The 19,628-nt window shown below is 37.1% G+C and overlaps 1 protein-coding gene across 2 annotated transcripts in view; it reads right to left on the bottom strand.

The window, feature by feature from the left end:
• Positions 1-19,628, bottom strand: part of TTC39C (tetratricopeptide repeat domain 39C) — a 112,453-nt gene that overhangs the window by 70,030 nt on the left and 22,795 nt on the right. For both annotated transcript variants that reach the window (XM_069099799.1, XM_069099800.1), the window contains exons 2-3: positions 10,919-10,967; positions 8,481-8,609 (exon numbers count right to left, since the gene is read on the bottom strand). In XM_069099799.1, coding sequence (XP_068955900.1) covers positions 8,481-8,609; positions 10,919-10,967 — 178 coding nt within the window. The remainder of the gene's footprint in view (positions 1-8,480; positions 8,610-10,918; positions 10,968-19,628) is intronic.

The raw sequence follows: 19,628 nt of genomic DNA, 5'->3' as shown, positions 1-19,628 counted from the left end.
ACAAACCTTCCAATTAGGTGCTCTTATTATCCCCATTTTACAGATGAAAGAATGAAAGCAAACAGAGGGTAAATGAATTGCCCAAGGTCACGCAGCTAGTCCACGTCTGGGCCCACATTCCATCTTGACTCTTCCTGACTCCAGGTCCCCAGTGCTCTACCCATGGGGCCTCCTGGCTGCCTTCCTTTCACAGAAAACATGGTTGGGAGTGGTGTAGGAAGAGGAATGTTATTTTCTAAAGAAGAAAACAAGATGTGGTCTACACTTTGCAACTAAATATGGAAAATTAAAACCTAGATAACACAAGTAACGCACAGTTTCTCTGTTAAGTATCTTCTTATTATGTATGCTTCTTTAATAAGGCATGACTAATGTTACCTTCTTGTCCTTCTATTCCCAAAGACTCTCTCCTTTCTCTGTTTCTTTAATTAATAGGTAATATTACTAATGGGTCCTCCATCCCTCCCTAAGCTTCAACACAGAAGGGTCTGCTGTCCTAATGAAAGAAGGAGCTGGCCTGCAGGCCAGTTTGGAAGAAACTCAAGCTTTAGGCTCAATTTGGTTCATGGAGAGCGTGCCCCATATCTTTAATCATACTGACTGTGTTGAGAAAGCAGAAGTAAAGGACTTGAGGACCCAACACAGTGGTCACAAAGTTCTATAGAAGCAAACTAATTTTTAACAAGCTGCTTTGAAAAAAAATTAAAATTAAAAAACAAACAAAAAACACTTCACTGTCTGTGGACATTTGGGTTCAGCCCAGCTTCCCTCAAAACTGACCTGTAATAAAAAGAAAAAAGAGTGGAGGTAACATTCCTCTCATTGCTGTCAATTTTAATTTGGAAAATTAAAATTTTTTTAAATTAATAAATAATAAGGGTGCCATTAGGTTGAGAAGCATTACTTTTTAAAACAGCATGGCTCAGCTGGTTCTGAGAACCATTTTGGGTAAGTTAAGGCTCATTACCAGAATACTAGCCACTAGGTAGATAATTCATTTATTATTTATTTTGGCTACAGCAACTTGTAAGATGGACAAAAATTTTTTAAAAAATGTAATGCTTCTCAACCTAATGGCACCCTTATGTTTCTATAGTGATGACAGCAGAACAGTGGTATAAAGGTGCTAAAAATCGCATAATTCTTAAACTGTCTGAAAACATTAAATTGTTGCTACTCTTAAGAATCGACCTTGGTTCAAAATTAACAAGCTGCCACTACTGAAGACTCTTTCAATGGAAAGAGCACTAAACCTGGAATCAGATAACCTGGATTCATGTCTTGACTCTGTCAATGCCTAGTTATGTGACTTTTGGGCAAGTCATAAATTCTGAGCCTCAGTATCTACATCTATAAAATGGGGATTAAAAACACTCACATTACCCAGTTCACAGGGTTATGAAGAGAAATTAGTTTGTAAAACTGTGAAGCGCTACATAAATTTAAGCTCTGATATGCCCAAATGATCTACACAATCGAAGAAAATGAAATTTAATAGAAATAACAGTTCTTCTAAAGATCCCTGATAACTTCAACTGCTTAATTCAATTATTTATTTTCTCAGTCCTTATTCTGTGCAATTTTTTATACCACTGACCATCGAATCCTGGAAATCCTCTCTCCCTTGTCTTCCATGGTACTACTCTTTATGGGATTCTCCTTTCATCTGTGTGATTGATCTTTCTTTCTCTACACCATGGTGATCCTGTCCTAAGTCCTAGGTTCTAATCCTGCACTCTATGTTTTCTGGATACCTCTAGTGGGGCCTCAAGCTCAACATGTCAAAAATTAAACATATGTTCCCCTCCCTCACTCCCATTCTCCAAATCTCCTTGTTTGTATTGAGATTACTAGCACCCTCCTATTCACCTCAAAATCATAGTCCATTCTTCCTTCTCCTGCCTTAATACCCAAAATCACTTGCTAAATAAATCCAATCAGTTCTATCTACACAACATTTCTCTCACTTGTTCTTAGATTTCCAATTACATCTCTTGCCTAGACTACTGTAAGTCTCCTAGTGGGTCTCCCTGTTTTTTGTCTCTCTCCCATCAAATCCACGGACACAGATCTGACAAAAATATTTTCTAACACATTGATCTGATGATCACTTCCTTGCTCAAAAAACATTAACAGCCGGGGCAGCTAGGTGGCAGTGAGTAAAGCGCTGGCCCCAGAGTGGGAGGACACTTAACACCCACATAAAAAAAACTAGCCGTGTAACTTTGGGCAAGCTCTTTAACCCCAACTGCCCTCCAAAAAGGCAAAAAAAAAAACGTTAACAGTTCCCTACAACCTCTAGGATGAAATACAGACTGCCTAGACTGGCATTTAATGTTTCATATAATCTTGTTCAGTCATTTCAGTTGTGTCTGACTCTTTATGACCCTATTTGGGGTTTTCTCAGTAAAGATATTGCAGTGGTTTGCTATTTCCTTCTCCAACTCATTTTACAAATGAAGAAGGCAAATAGGGTTATGTGACTTGCCCAGGGTCACACAGCTAGTAAGTGTCTGAGGCTAGATTTTAACTCAGGAGAAGATGAGCCATCCTGATGCCAGGCCCTGTGCTGTCTTTATACATTACACATTATTCAATCTAGCTCCTATCTCAACTTTATTAGTATTATATTATTGCTCCCCTTTGTGCTCTCTACATTTCAAGAAAATTAGACTATTAACTGTTTACCCAACTCAACATTTCATCTCCTGTCTCCATGCATGCATGCATACACACATACAAGCTGTCCCCCATCTTTAATATGCACCACTTCCCCATCTATGTCTTTCAAAATCCTCTTCTTCCTCCAAACCTAGATGAGGTGCCCCCACCTCTACAAAGTCTTCCCCAAGATCAGCCTCAGAGACTAGTGCTTTTTTCCTTCTCAAACAATGTGCTGCACTTTCATGCATACCGTGTAGATGTCATACGGCCCCAGCAGAATGTGGCACCTTGGAGGGTCAAGACTAATTTAATCTTCGTCTTTGTATCACCAGTACCTAGCATGCTGCTTTGCACATAGTAGTTAATAAATGTTTCATGTGAATAAATGTAAAGATTATATTCTGGTTCAAAAAATTAACTGTGCAGCTACAGGTAGGGTGAGTATGGCTACCATAACAGCCATCATGTGAAACAGATGAAGGGGCTTTGATGGACTGGTAAAAGGAAGAGAAATGCCTTGGTGAGATCAAATATGGAATACTGATTTTAGTTCTGCCTGTAGAATTTTGGGAAGAACACTGACAGTTTGGAGAGTGTTAGAAAGAAGGCCACAAGAACCATTTTTGTTTTCAGATAATAAGATGAAGAACCTAAAGAAATTAAGTGTAAAGGAATGCTGAGTCTAGGGGGGTGATGGCCATTTTCCCCCTTATGCACAATTGAATTCCACATTCTCATGCAATGCCAACTCCATGAAAGGCGGCAGCATATAATTCTAGCCTTACCTACTTCTGGAGCGTTGCTGGAAAAGACTTTTTTAAGGAATATAGCAAATGAAATTAAAATCAGTGTTTTCCAAACAGGATAGCTCTATTGTTTCAGTATGAAAGACCTTCGGATGAACTATATTTGGTACATAAAATGCAAGTTCCTTGAGGGTAGTCTCTGTCTTGGGTTTTGATCTTTATATATTCTTGGGGCCTAGAACTCTGCTTTGCTAGTATTAAATACTTGTTGAATATAAATGAATTAAGTTCTTGAATGACTGGCAAGAGAAGAGGGATTAGATTTGCTTTACTTTCCCTAAAATAGAAGAAGGAGCAATGTACTAAAGTTACACAAAAGCTGATGTTGTTATACAAGGAAAAAAATTCCTAAAAAGATGAATAGATGATCTCAAGAGGTAGCAAATTTCTCCATCATTAGAAGCCTTCAAGTCAGGAGTATTGTATTTGTCAGGAATGCTACCATGCAAGCAGAGTAAGCTAAATAAGATTCCTTCCCAATTCTCAGATTTTATGATACTATAATACATAATTTGGAAACATGATACAGATGGACGGTGAGCTGAGCCTCAGAATTGGGGGAAGGAATTTGGAATGGATTATATTTGAGAAATTACCAAGTGATTTTATACAATTATATAATTACACAATGATTCCTGCTAGATAAAATAAAAGCCTTTCTCTTGAACTATTCTCCAAGGGATGCTGCATAGCTTTCCATTATGGAAAATTTATAGAAAACATGAACAAGAATTACACAGGAAGGAGTACAGATACCAACAAAATGACAGATCCTAAGTATCAAAGTGTCAAGTTTTCCTATTCAACATCTTATTCCTCCACTAGAATGTAAGTTCCTTGAGGGAAGGGGACGCTTTCATTTTGCTTTTGTATCCCCTCATCAACATTCACAGTGTTTTAAATATGGTAAGCAATATATATTTGAATTAAGAGTAACACTGTCCTCCACGTATCAAGTTAAACTTGGCTTTTAAAGCTACATAAAACATATCATCTTTGTAGATATGCAGAAATAAAAAGCCCCACTCCTATATTTCATTATGGCATGGGGGGGGGGACAGATAGTTAAGTGCTAACCTAGCAAAGCCCAAATACTTATTACACCAAACTGTAAAGGCTTTGTTTATAATCTAGATATTTTTGTATCATGTTTTAAAATACATAAATAAAATATGTAGGCTTATAAATTATATCAAACTGAATTTATCAAAATACTTTTATAAAATTTTATTTTAAAATATTTTCCTCCAACTACATGTAAAAACAATTTTTAACGTTCATTGCTTTTTAAGTTTTGAGTTTCGAGTTCTATCCCTTCCTCCCCCTCTGCGTCCCCCCCGAGACATTAAACAATCTCATTTATCAAAATGTTTAAGAAATAAGTTCATGGACTACAGGTTAAGAACCCCTGATCTAGAGTGTTTATTAATCAGCAAATAAACCTGAGTCTGGCAAGGCTTAATTTCCATGTGATCAAATTTTTGGCCATGCCACTTCAAACCAGCAATAAAGGCATAGAAGGGTTGAAACCTGCAAAGGTATGACAAGTACCCATACTTATGAAATTAAAGGTCCTAATGATGATAATGACAACTATTCAAACCTGAATGGTGTTTTATCTTTGTCACCTATCTCAATGTTATCCTTATAACAACCCTGTGAGGAAGGTAAGAGAACTGAGCGGCCAACTAAAGTCACAAAATTAAAAGTTCAGCAGTGTTCTATCCTAAATAGTGGGAAGGCCATTGAGTACCTAGAGAAGAGGAGGGTCTATAAAGAGCATGCAGGGAGAAAAAAGGGAAGCTAAGATAAACTTCATTCACAGCAATAAGGGCAATTTCATTTTGATGTTTATCTTTTCTGTGCTCAGATGTACTAAATGGCAATCTGGTGTGATTTTTTAAAACGACTTCAGTGTCATAGGAATTCTTTTCAGTTTTTTCTAAAAAGGCAACATCTTGGTTACAAAGCAATTAATTTCTATCACAACCTCCTTGGACCATAGCCCTTAAAAAAACAACCAACATTTCTCAAGAAGTCTAATCCATTAGAGTTATATACCATTCTTGTGTTGTGGATACCTTTGGCAAGCTGATAGGAACCCCTTTTCAGAATAATGTTTTTAAATGCATAAAAATGCATAAAACAAAATGTGCAGGATTACAGAGGAAATACAGTTTCTCTCTCTCTCTCTCTCTCTCTCTCTCTCTCTCTCTCTCTCTCGCAGGTTCACAGACAGTTTAAGTTTAACAATTTAACTCTCCTTCAAGTATCTTACCCTACAGGAAAGTAGGGGAGAAGGAGATAAGAAGGGGGATGGTAGAAAGGAAGGCAGATTGGGGGAGGGGGTAGTCAGAAGCAAACACTTTTGAAAAGGGACAGGGTCAAAGGAGAAAACACAATAAATGGGGGGTGGGATAGGATGTAGGGAAATATAGTTAGTCTTTCACAATATGACTACTATGGAAATATTTTGCATAACTACACATGTATATACCTATATTGAATTGCTTGCTCTCTCAATGGGGATGGGTAAGGAGGAAAGAAGGGTGGGAATCTGAAACTCAAAGTTTTAAAAACAAATGTTAAAAAAATTGTTTTTACATGCAACCAGGAAATAAGATATGTGGGCAACGGTGTATAGAAATCCATCTTGCCCTACAAGAGAATAAGGGGAAGGAGGTAAGGGGAGGGGTGGGGGGATAGAAGAGAGGGCAGACTGCGGGAAGGGGAAATCAGTATGATTGCCATCTTGGGTTGGGGGGGTAGGGGAGAAAAAATCTGGAACTCAAAATCTTGTGGAAATGAATGTTGAAAACTAAAAATAAAGAAGTATTAAAAAAAAAACCTCTCCCTGAGAGTGAATAGAGACTGAAGCTTCAAGAACAGAGTATTTAAATGAGAAACAAAACTAAAATGGAAGACTATTTTAAAAAACCAAAACTTTTTTAACCTACTTAGAGAAAAATAACTCAGTGCTCTAACTCAGGTAAAAGTACTGTGAGGTTGAATCATAATAGGAGTGAATTTGACTAATGGTCTGCCAGCTTAACATAATGACTATGACAAAGAGCTTCTGCATATTGCCAAGAAATCATAAAGCTATCCTTGAGTGTCTTCATTAAATGATTTTTCTCACTGGACCCTATAAAAGTCATTCTAAGAAGAAGAAATAGTTAGAGTTTATCTAATAGTTACAGAAATGACTACTGAAAAACATTATGATTATAGCAAAAGTTAATTTAAAAAAATTTTCAAAGTTAATTTTACGTTAGCTGAAAATAAACTTTTAAAAATTCTATGTAATGGGGCGGCTAGGTGGCACCTAGAGCACTGGCCCTGGAGTCAAGAGGACCTGAGTTCAAATCCAGCCTCAGACACTTAACACTTACTAGTTGTGTGACCTTGGGCAAGTCACTTAACCCCAATTGCCCTGCCTGCTTCCCTCCAAAAAGAAAAAAGACACACAAAAAATAAGTTCTATGCAATGCCATCTTGGGGAGGGGGAAAATTTAGCACTTAAAATCTTATAAAAGTGAATGTTGAAAAACAGAAATAAATGAACAAATTTAAATTAAAAGAAATAAAAATTCTATGAAATAAGAAAAGGGGAAATAACAGTTTCAAAGTATCAGCAGATAACTTTTAGATTTTAGCTACTGTGATTAACATCGACAACTAGAGTCATGATAACATTTCCAAACTTTTCACGGAAATATACAGTGAAAATATTTCTAGAATGTAGTTTTAGAGAAAAGCCTAAATGAAATTTAGTAATATATGCTTAGGATTCCACAGTATCTTTTTAAAATATGTCAACACTTCAACTTACATCCTACAAGTACATTTAAAAGAGCAATAAGAAAATAGAAAATTCCAAACACATGCTGAAAATTCAACAAATGTTAACTACCTATTTTATGCAAGTCACTATAATCAACAGTGGAAGACTTCTTTTAAAAGAATCTATGTAGGGCGGCCAGGTAGCACAGTGAGTAAGAGCACCGGCTCCAGTGTCAGGATGACCTGGATCAAGTCCGGGCTCAGATACTCAGAACCACACCCAGAAATAACTGGCCGTGTAACCTTGAGCAAGTTACTTAACTCCGATTACTTTAAAAAAAAAAAAGAATCTATGTAGATGCTGAAGAGACACTACTAGAAAAATTTACAAAGTACCATAGTTCATATCTTTTCTTACTTTACCTTTTTAAAAAAAGAATGCAAGAATCATATTATGACCACATTACGGATGAATGCTGAAGAAAATATTTTAGTGCTTAAATGATGTTGGGTAGTAGTTTGTTTTGTTTTGTTTTGAAATATACCAATATAAATGGACTGAAATAATCCTGGCAATGTTTTCCTATATTTTTTCTTTATATACTTGAAACTATGAATTATCTACTAAGTGAAATCTCAGGAGCAATATTACAATATCCAATATTGGATAGGGAAGAGGTTTTGTTCATTTAAGAGTAATTAGTCAAAGAAAGTCTTCATGCATCAAAGGATGACAACTGGAAAATAAAGATCATCCAAATTTAAAGATGTATTCATAAAAGAGAAATTAATATCAAACCTTCCCATTTCTCCCACCCTAGTTTCCAAATGCAGAAATTCCTAATTGCTAACTTGGAGAAATATCTAGCTGTCCTTGGTAACGCATAAGAAATGTGGAAGAAAACTTAGGGGTCATCTAAAGACTGTATGTACAAGGGAAGTAGAGCTGATACCTTTACTTCTCAAGCCAAATCATCACCTTACATCCACAGAATCTCCATGTTACCGAATACAATATGTTGAATGATGGTAGTGCCTTTTAAGTATTCTATTAATCAGAAAATAGTTCCAGTTGATAAATACGTACATTAGTTTCTTATTCTTTTTAATAATATGAAATCTGTGTTCTAACTACCAAAAGCATGGCACAGTAATAATTAATGTCAGAACCGAGCAGCAATCTTTCCAAATGTGCCAAATTTATCATTTAAATGATGTTGTACTTACATTCTTCTTGATCTTATTCTTTATAGTTTCAATAACCCCGGCTTCTTCACTTTCACATAGTTTTTCTGTCGTTTTTAAGTCATCACATGCCAACTGCATTTTTTCTTCCTCAAATGTCATCATGGCATTCTTTCAAAAATAAAAATGTTAAATATTGAATCATAAAGTGTCAGAAAATTTAATATGGTTTATTATATCTAAATTTTGACAGGGAGACAATAATGAGTGTACACAAAGTTACACTAGCCCAAAAGAGAAAAAAAGTTACTCTCTTTCAATTAGTTCTTCCAAAAGAAAGAAAAAATTAGTAAAGGCTTTAAATTTTCTAGAATCAGAATTTACCGTGTCTTCAACTTTCTATCAATAAAATCTAATTTAAAAAGCTACTCTATGACATCTGCAAAGAAAATGTTATAATAATAAATATGTATGCAATTACTGATTGAAATAATCCTTACTACATTAAATTTGAGTGTTTTATTACTACAAGAAGTAACAAAGACCTTGTCCTTTCTGATGAGCACACTGAAAGCAAGCAGCTTTCACCCTGGGTTCTCAGTCCTGGCCCAGAACATAAAATGTTTCAAAGAAGTTCAAGGTAAACAAATACAAAGTACAAGTTCTCTTAGAACAGACGCACAGGATGTTGGTTTTTGAGCTCATTCAGTTCAATTTCCTCATTTTACAGATGAGAGGACTATAATGTGACTTATTTGAAGTCACAGTTATTTAGCTAAAAAAATGAAACCGAAAACCGAAATATGGACTCTAAAGCCTGTGGGTTTCCAGTAGAAATGATACCATGTAATCATATCAGTACCATGATAATCACAGACTCATAAGTGTCAAAACTAGACATGATCTGAGATATCATCTAGTCCAACCTTGGAGAGTCTTTTCAAATAACAATGATTTTAGATGGCTACTAACAGAGCAGTCCTGCTGAAAGCCCCAAAAATTATGCTGTCCTCAGCAAAAAGGTACAGCAAGACCTAACTTCCCATCATGCTTTCCTGCTCAACTAGCTCTAGGCAGGGGCAGGAAGAAAAGGCAATAAAAATAGTCCTTATTAATACTGTCATCATCTCTAACACCACTTCACATCCTTTAGTACTTTCACACAAAAACAAGCAAAAAACCCAAACCACCACCCACCTCTCCATTAACCTTTCCCATAACTTTGTGAGGTAAGACAGGGCAGGCATATCTATTTTACAGATGAGAAAAGTTAAGCTAAGAGATTAAGTATTTTGCCTAAGGTCACTTGGCTAATAAGTGGGTAGAAAAAAAAGGTCAGAAAAAATAAGGTTCTCTGAATCCTAGTATCTAATGATTTTCTTATGCAGCAAGATTCCTCTTCAATAGAGTAGCCAAAGTAGTAACACTGACCATCTTATTTGCTTTTCTGGTTTATACCATTTCCTGTTTCTCCACTTTTTGCTAATACTAATGAATTAATGCTAATGCTAACTGAGGCAACCAGCTGGTACAGTAGATATAGTGTAGGGCCTGTAGTCAAGGAAGATCTGAGTTAAAAATCAGGCTGGTCTCAGACACTTTACTGGCTGTGTGACCCTGGACAAGTCACTTAACTTCCATTTGCCTCAGTTTCCTTATCTGTAAAATGGGGATGACAATAGCACCTACCTCCTATAGTATTGTGAGGATTAAATGAGAAAACAATTTTAAAGCACTTAGTACAGTGCCTGGCACATAGCAAATGCTATATAAATATCGGATGCTATTACTGTTGTTATCATCATCATCATCATCATCATCATTACTCCTTCTGTAGTCTGGTCTATTTTTTTCCTTCCTGTTGTTTATACCTCCACTTGCCAATGTATAACTGGAAGTAAGGAATGATCCTGCAAAAATCAATCTATTGTTAAGATTTTTAAAAACATACTTGGTTTAAATGTTATTTGTATCCTATCTCATACTTTTCTAAGTATGAGTTAATTAAAAGTACCCAAATTCTGAACTCTTACACACTATTCAATTTATTGTATAAGCAAGTTCCATCCTTCTTCCCTAATTTCCTATAGCTGGGCTTCTAATGTGACAATAATTGGTAGACTTTAGTTCGGCTATCCTAACCCACATTTACAATTATATTAGAGTATAATTTTATTACTTAAACTCAAATCTCATCCCTTTTAATAATCCTAGAAGGAATATGATCTCTTGGGCAGGCTTTTCAATTATATCTGTATTTTAACAATTGATTTTTTTAAATAAAGAAAATGTAAAAATTAAAAAGTAGAGAATTTATAAACCATTTAGCTTTAAGATAAGGAAGAAAAATGACTCAGTAGACACTGCTTAATAATTCAGGCTCACTTTCAGTTTCAAACTTACATGATCTTTTCCAAAGAACACACTTATAGAACCTATCTATTCTCTTCTCCCTTTATTCTATTCCCAGAACAACTTACCAAAAAACTGACAAAGCTGGCTCCGAAACTCATTAACGGGCTGTGATTTCTGTTGAGGAAACACAAAAATCATTCCTGTGTTAATCTTGATGCACCCTTTTAAAAGCATGATAAATCATTATAATAATAAAACTTTTGCAATGGAAAGGTAACATTTCTTCAGTACTGCAGGCAGATGAAATTCTCTCAAACACAAACCAAGAAATCAAGAGGCTTCTCTGGAGTGGGAAGCCACAGACAGTGCATTCATTTACATGTTTCCAGAAAGATCAAAGCCAACAGTATAAGATGTATAAAAATAGATTATATTCTATACAGTGTTCAACATAGGTATTGTGGAAGTGCCTCTGAGATTGATACGTCTATTTTCTATGAGTTACCTTACCAGGCAGATGCCCTGGACAGAGAGTAAGCCTGTTTACTGAAAAGAGTGAAAGTCTTGCTCACTCCCAGATGCCTTTGCTGGGGTTCACTGGCTGACCCTGCTAAGCTGTGTCCCCCAAACTAGCACAAACCAGCCTTGCAATTCAACTGTTCCTGCTTCTGTGTCCACCTGTTCCTGGAATAGATTGTCCATTCTTTTACCCAACCCCTCCCTGGAGCCTCCCTTTGTGGTTTTTAGGCACAAATCTTCCCTGCCTCTCCTGGGCTTTGGACTCCTTTGTACCTTGTACAGGGGGGACCTCGGCACTAGTGTCTGATTTTCCTTCTAGTAAAACTTTTCTGCTTTCAACACAGCTTGGACTCCTCTGCATTTTGAGGGGTGGGTTTCACCAGGCTGACAGTATTAAATACCAATGCTTCCAGTCCAGTGCTCCTACAGGTGCTACAGACATATCTAGAGAAGTTATAGAAAATAAAGTTCTCGTCACCAAAAGCCTTGGCAATATCACATGGTACAACTCCAAAAACCGATATGACTTTTTTAGTGGAAATGACAATGAATGGGCATGTGGTCAGTCAGTTTTGAACATGCCTTCCAACTGCATGATAACATAAATAGCAATTATTTACGCTAGGCATTACCATCTGTTTTGCTGCTATACTGTAAGGACCAAGGGACCTCTTTATCTGACTTGCAGCTGGAAGTTTCCATATGCAGTGTCTCCCCTATTAGATTGTGAACTCCCCAGTGGCTGGGTTACTTTTCTAATTTTATCTCCTTAATCCAGTGCTTTGCAAAGATTATCAGACCCCCTCCCCAACTTTTCCAGTTACCATGCACACCTCTCACATTCTCTGTGATCTAGTGATACAGGCCTCAGTCTGTTTCTCAAACTAGACAGTCCATTTCTCCTTACTCTGACTCTGGGCATTTTCACTCATTTCTCTCTCTCCTCTCTATCTGAAGGCTTCTCCAGTCCCAGCTAAAATATCACTTTTTACAGGAAGCCTTTCCCAACCTTCTCCCTTCCCCCATCACCTACCAAAATCTAATGCTTTCTCTCTGCTGACGATTACTTACAATTCATCCTGGAAACACTGCTTGTTTGTACATTGTTGTCTGCATGTTTTCTGCACCATTAGAATGTGAGTTCTTGAAAAGCAGCGATGTCCTGCCTTTCTTTGTATTTCTAGTGCTTGACACAGTGCCTGGCACAGCGTAGGTGTTGAATAAATGTTTGCTGACAGACTAATAAAGGCTTCATTCATTCATTCCATCACAAAAGATTTAAAATGGAATCTAAAGGTGACATCTGACATCTTTAAGAATTGTACGTACAAAAAAAGTAAGTTGCCAATAAAACAAAAGCAATAAATCGAATTTTGCTCAACCCTTTAGATACAAGGGATCTACAGAACAAAAGAGGAAAGATGTCACGGGATTACAGATTCGTGGCTAGAAAGGATCTTAGAAAACCTTGTCCAAACTCCATACTTTACAGATGAGGAAGACCTGAGGCTCTGAGGGGGTTAAATGACTTGCCTAGGATCACACACATCTGAAGCATCTCAATAAGGATTCAAACCAGGCAGATGAAGGATGCTAAGGATAACAGAAAGGGGTTTTCAAAGCTCCTGGGTGGGGTGACTGCGTCGTAGTGGATGAGTCAGGAAGACTCACCTTCCTGAATTCAAATCCACCTTCAGACACTTCCTAGCTGTGTGACCCTGGGTAACTCACCTAACCCTGTTTGCCTCAGCTTCCTCACCTGTAAAATGAGCCAGAGAAGGAAAGGGCAAACCATTCCAGTATCTCTGCCAAGAAAACCCTAAATGGGGTCACAAAGAGTCAGACACAACTGAAACAACTAAACAACAATACAGGCTATTGGGTGGAGGGGGATTAAAAAATAGAGTATTCTATAACAGAAAAAGTGGGTTTGAAGGCATAAGGCTTGGGTTCATATCCTGGATCTTCAGTTATTACTTATGTGAGTTTAATCAATCTCTCTGGGCTTTACGTCTCTCATCTGTAAAACCATCGAGGGCAGGGTGGGAGGTTAGAGGGGAGAAGGAACTACATGACCTTCAAACCCTTTTCTAGCTCTACATCTAAGTACCTATGAGCCAGTGAAATGTTCTCTTTATAGCTATAAACTAAATAACATGAAGAATTAAAGTGCTCTCTAAAATGACTCATTTAAACTAGTTAACTATTACTATTATCATATTTCCAGATGTATACCAAAAATAAAAAGTATAAGAAGTCAAAATCAAATACAGATTAAATCAATTTAAAGATGTCCTAATATGGTCTAAAAAGAAGTATCAACCCAGAATCTCATCTCTCAGTTTGTCAAGAAGAAAAAAACAAGGAATAGGAGGCAAAAACATTAGCTCCCGGGTGCCCTCTGCCCCTGGGACTGGCGTCTGGAGCAATGAGTTCCCAAACTTCCATTTAAGGAGGGAGCCCAGGCCGGTCATCTCTTCATTTCCCACCTGGCTGCACTCCTTTGACTTCTTCATCATGCCCCAGGGTTAGCTAGTTCTTCTTCAGCTTCCTCTTACCTGTGGTCTTCCTCTGTTAAACTGTAAGTTCCTTACAGGGCAAGAACTATCTTTCTTTTTCCCTATCTGTATCCCAAGAGCTTAGTACAGTGTCTGGCACATAGTAGGGTGCTTAAAAAGTATTTATTAATTAACTAGAAAATAATTTACCAGAGGGTGCATCCAAAGATACAAAGAGTAAAACCAAACTGTACCTGGTCCTTAAATGCATTTAACTTTAAGTCTACTTTATTATAAAAAGTCTCTCTTCCCTATTTACTCAATTTTCAAAAGATACATTCATATTCATAGTTCAGGGGCAAAAGGAAAAGGGCAATGATTTTCATTTGTTCAGCAAATATTTATTAATTTTCCTTCTCTAAGTGAGCTCCTGAGCTAGGTGTTGGTATTTTAAGCAACCCCAAATAGCACACAGTACCTTAGAAGTAAACCCTCCGTTCTCAATTATCTTCTTTTTCTATTTGGTTTGGGTTTTTGTTTTGTTTTTTTTTGGTCACTTCATGGCTTGAACAGTAACAAAGAGCTCAAAATGTTCATTACTTGTGATTTAACTAAACTAATTTTTTAAAAATAAAACACTCAAAAGCAACTCAAGTATTCTGACACTCTGGCCCTAAATGTTCTAGATTATAATAGCCTACATTTATATATAGTAAATGAGCCTGTATTTACATACAGTAAACCACTGTAAGGTTTACCGGCTGTTTTACCTACATTAAACTCATTCGATTCTTACAACAACCTGGTCTGATCCTACCATGACCATTTGTTTCCCTAACTTGCTATATTTCTTAAGAAAACTGTCTCTTCTTACTCTCTTCTAAATCCTCTGAAATCTGGCTTCTGGCCTCATCAGTAACTATATCCCCTAAATCTTCTTAACAAAAATTTTAAAAAGTGTCATTTTTAGCTAAGTTTATGTATTCTCCTATTACCTGGACTATTCAACTAGAATTATTGTATTAGAAAAAATATGTCCTTTTCAATAGTTTTACCTTTCCTTCACCTCCCCTCCCCCCTTGCCTCTTATCACCTCAAAAATACATAAATACTTGAGTTTAAAAAATAAAAACATCAATAATATTTATATTAAAAAGTCAAAGCAGGAAAGGTGTGCCCACTAACTTCTACACACAAGGAGGAAGATTCATAGATAGGAAACTAGAAGGCCTGGAAAACATCTCATTAGGATTGTTCTTCACGACTGATATTTTAGTATTCAAATTGTATTGTTATTTTTCTACTACTCTAAATTTCAGGTTATTTTGGATACAGACTATTCTCAATCCAAACAGAATACATCATTTAGACACTCTGGAATGAACTCAAATTGATTATACTTCTCATGGACACCTAAAAACTGAAAGTCCAGACTGTTCTAGCTATGAGAGTAAGCTACCTGAACCAGTCTTAGTTTGGCTGTACAAGAAATCTAAAAAATAAGACAGAGAGGCAGCATGCAGTAGTGGATTAAGGGTGGCCTTAAAGTCAGGAAGGTCTGGATTTAAATTCCGCTCGCTAACATATACTATGGAACCACAGAGCAAGTCACCTAACTTTTCAGTGCCTTTGGCTATTCTCTAAAATTACAAATTGCAGTTAATCAATAAACACAGCAGGGGGTATAAAGTGTAAGAGATCTGGGGTGGGGGTGGGGTTTACAAAGGGCTTTAAACACCAGAGGATTTTGTATTTGATCCTATAGGTGATAAGGAGCCACTGCAGTTTACTGAATAGGGGACTAACACAGTTGGACCTTTGCTTTAGAAAATTTACTTTGGCAGCTAAGTGGAGAATGCAGTAGTAGAAGAATGAATGTAGTAGTGGAAACACACAGGCAGGCAGACCAACCAGCAGACTACGGCTGCAGTCCATCATATTGGTTGGATGATGAGGTCAGAAGCCAAACTATGGGGAGTTAAGGAAAGCATGAGAGAAGTAGATGACCTTCTCAAGGAATTTTGCCACAAAAGGCAGGAGAGGTACGGGATGGTAGTTAATAAATGTAGAAGGATCAAGCAAAAGCTTTTTGAGTCTGGGGGAGACACAGGCATACTGGTAGGCAGTAGGGAAGGATCTGGTAGACAGAGAGAGAATGAGTGAGAGAATGGAGATGGTAGGGGGAGCAATCTCTTGGAAGGAACAGGATGGAATGGAAGCACTTGGCTTTGGTATTGGGGAATTTCAGGGTTTGTGAACCTGGAGGGGGAGCACTTCTGGGTGGCAAGACCAAGGCTATGATCGTCTCTGTATGTAGCTGAGATGAGGTAGAAGAATAAATGATTCGGAGTGAGTTGCTGATGAAAGAGATTAGTGTTTCTGAGGAAGCATTAAAAGGTACACTGAAAAAGCCTAGAATGAGGGCTGGAGTTGAGGAAGAAAGGAAGTCTGTGGGCCGGGTACCAAATTCATTGGGGAAGGAAAGGGATCATCCTGGAGATGATGGACCAAAGCTATCAGAACTTTGATTGGGTGGAAATGTGAACCTCAAAAGAGGAGAGGTTACTGAGAGATGGCGGTAAGGAGAGAATCTGGAAGTAGCATAGGGAGCAAGGAGTATTCCAACTCCTCCATCTTGACTAATGATTGGAGGATAATGAATCAAAGTGCAGCTAGTACTGGAAAGTGTGGCCAGCGTGACTGGTCATCAGGAGGAAGCCAGATCTCAGTGAGAGTCAAAAGAAAGGAGTAGGAAAGGAAAAGATTTAAGATGAAAATAAGGTTATTGTCTATGGAGCAGGTATTCTAGAAGGCACAATTAAAGAGGCATGTAGCTTTTGGTTGAGACTTTGGGGTCCTGAAGGGTTGCAGAAGAAAGGAAATAAAGAATCAGGCAGGGGAGGATGGGTGATGATCTAGGGGTTTTAGAGTCACTGGGATGAGGAGGGCATGACTGGATGGGAGGGAACTTGTTAATCATTAAGTGGATGCTTCTGTGATATCTTCAACATCAAGAGCATTGTGACCTCAAGGAGGAGCCCTTTAGGAGGCTTGGACACTTCAGGTGAAGAACCAAGAACTTAGAGCTGTAAGAGAGTAGTAATATTCTCCTTCCCTGAAACAAGAGACCATGCTGGAAACTTGATAGAAGGGTGCTCTTTGAGCTCATTTCAGCCTCAGGAGACTGGATGATGGAATGGTGCTTCTCTTCTTCCACCAGAGGCTAGAGGTCAAACAGGAGAAGCTAAATGGTACTGCATCTAGCTCTCCCCCTTCCACACTCACTGGAGGCTGGGGACCAAGCCAAAAGAAGACTCATGAAGACGAGGCAGAAGATAAGCCCGGTATAATGGTCTAATGTCCTTTTCTCCTCTTCCCTTCAGTGGCTGGAGGTCAGGTCATAGCTGCTCTGGCACGCTATACCAGGAATTCCCTACAATGATGAAATAACAGATCTCGACTTATTCTTACCCCTAAAAAGTAGGGCAACTGGACTGTAAATACTAAGCCTCACAACTTAATGTCCAATCCCTAGTAGGCAAAGAGAACTTAACAATCAAGGGAGTTAAAAGAGAAGGACTTAAGGGTAGAAAGGTAGCCTAATAAGGAAAGAAAGTGAGCAACAATCAGTCAGCTAGCATGAAACTGCAGCAAACAATCTGTAACAGGAGAGAACAATTTCTAATAGAGGAAAGGTGAAGAAAAGAGCCCTTAGCGGGGCATCAACTGGGAGTTAGAGGATAGAGCCTATAGAAAGAAATAATAGGTAAAGTTGGGATAGGTAAAGTAAAAGTTATTCATAAGTCAGCTGTTTGAAGATAGGACACTATGTGTACTCTATATGATACTGTATTATTTCTACTACAAGGAACTAACCAGAAGTAACTGGGCTTCAAATCAAATCAATTTAAATCTCATTTCACTGGCAATCTCATGGGAAGGGGGTCCTATAGTAACCTAAGTGAACTTTTCTTTTAAAGAGTGTGTATGTGTGCATATGTATATAAGCCTTAAATATATATGTAATGCATATATATATGCCTAAAGTATATATACCTTAAAAAGTACATATGCCTAAATTATAGGTGTAATTTAGGTATAACAATCCCATTCATTATTGACAGCTTTGAGTTTTAATATCTTAAAATTAAAATACTGTTAAGTTCTAACAAAAAGTATTTTCCATGAAAAACTGAATTTCAATGGATAACAGAATATCAGAGATAGAAAGTACCTTAGAAATCACCCAGTCTAATCCCACTAATTTTACAGATAAGGCTACTAAGACCTAGAAAAGTAAAATGACATCTACAAGGTCACATAGGCAATAAAGTAAATGACTCAGGAAGGGGTAAGGATGGGGGAGGGCAGGGAATTCACTAATTTGTAGCCACTTAGTAAATTATAACAACTGTATACCTTGTTGCACTTTTACAGTTACTCATGAACAACTGACAAAACCAATATTTGAAAAGCATTCTAAAAATCAGTTGGATGCACATGCATACGCACACACACACACCATAGATGAAATTGCAATTTAAAAAGATAAAAACACATTTTTATCATAATTTGCTATTTCTCCTATGAACAAGATTTTAAAAACCTTATTTCCTAAGAAAATTCCTATTCTCCTCCTCCCTTTTTTCTCCTGTCCCATCACTTGCTCAAAAGAAAAGTGCTTCTAAGCAGGTTCCACCTTAGAAAAGAAGAGTGGTGGTTGGTGGGGATGGCTTGGTTATTTTGTCTTCATTTTAGTGAAAGACCAGGTATTTACTACTCTTGCTAATCAACAAACAAAAGCCCCTCAAAAGAATAATTTTTGCTAAATACACTATGTGTGACTACCTGTTGCCTTTAGCCTGTTACAGGTTTAAAACATGGTACTTTATTTAAGAGTGAATGTGTAGTAAAACCAGTTATATTCTTCTCCACTGCATTTATTTGTTTACTTTTGAGACAAGTTTTATTATCTCTACATTTTGTTTAAAGATGCAACCCAAAGCTTACCTCTCTCACACTGTACTTTAAGCATGTTTCTGTCTTTGATTTACATTTCTATTAGTGATTTCATGTAACAGAAGACTATAGGACCCTGTATTTAACGATTTTTTTATGTAAGATACCACTAAGCTAAGTTGTTCCCACTCAGCTTCCACTTATTGAAATCCACTGGGAAATAGTGTTTAATGGCACAATGAAATCTTTTGTCAGAAGAATGATGGTTGAAATTATTTTCATTTAATTCTTCCAAGGTTACATGAATGGGAAATAATGCTGTGCCTTCTATAAACCTTTATCAAACCATGTAGCTCTACCCCAAAACAGTCAGAACAATACATGCCATCATACTGTCAGTATTTAAAATCTGAATTAGATTCCTTCTTCAATATCTCTATCTTAATGAAAACTCTATGCAAGTCAATTACTTGCTACTATGAACAAGGCAAGAGTTAGGTACCAAGGATAGGTAGACAGAGTGTTTTATCTATCTTTCTTCCTCAAATGTTTATATAATTTGCACAGGGAGGGAAGAGATGTCTAAATAAGTATAATGCATAGTAAGATATGATGCAGGAAATGAAGCAAAGAATACTAAGAGTTTGGAGTTTTTGGCCAAGAGGTAAATAGAAACAGGTTTCACTCAAGGACACATAAAGCTAAAAAGGAATTTTAATAAACAATTATTATTATTGTTGTTATTGATGTAATTTAAGACTAATTCTGACTAATCCACCACTCCTCTCTTCCCTGAAAAGATAGATAAGGTAATATTATACTACAGCTGAATATTAGAGAATATTAAAGTGAATTGTCA

Source organism: Petaurus breviceps, unplaced genomic scaffold, assembly GCF_028583685.1.
Source record: "Petaurus breviceps papuanus isolate PSGF00001 unplaced genomic scaffold, PetGlider_PUasm1.0 38, whole genome shotgun sequence".
Taxonomy (NCBI): Eukaryota; Metazoa; Chordata; class Mammalia; order Diprotodontia; family Petauridae; genus Petaurus; species Petaurus breviceps.
This window is presented reverse-complemented; position numbering and strand designations above follow the sequence as displayed.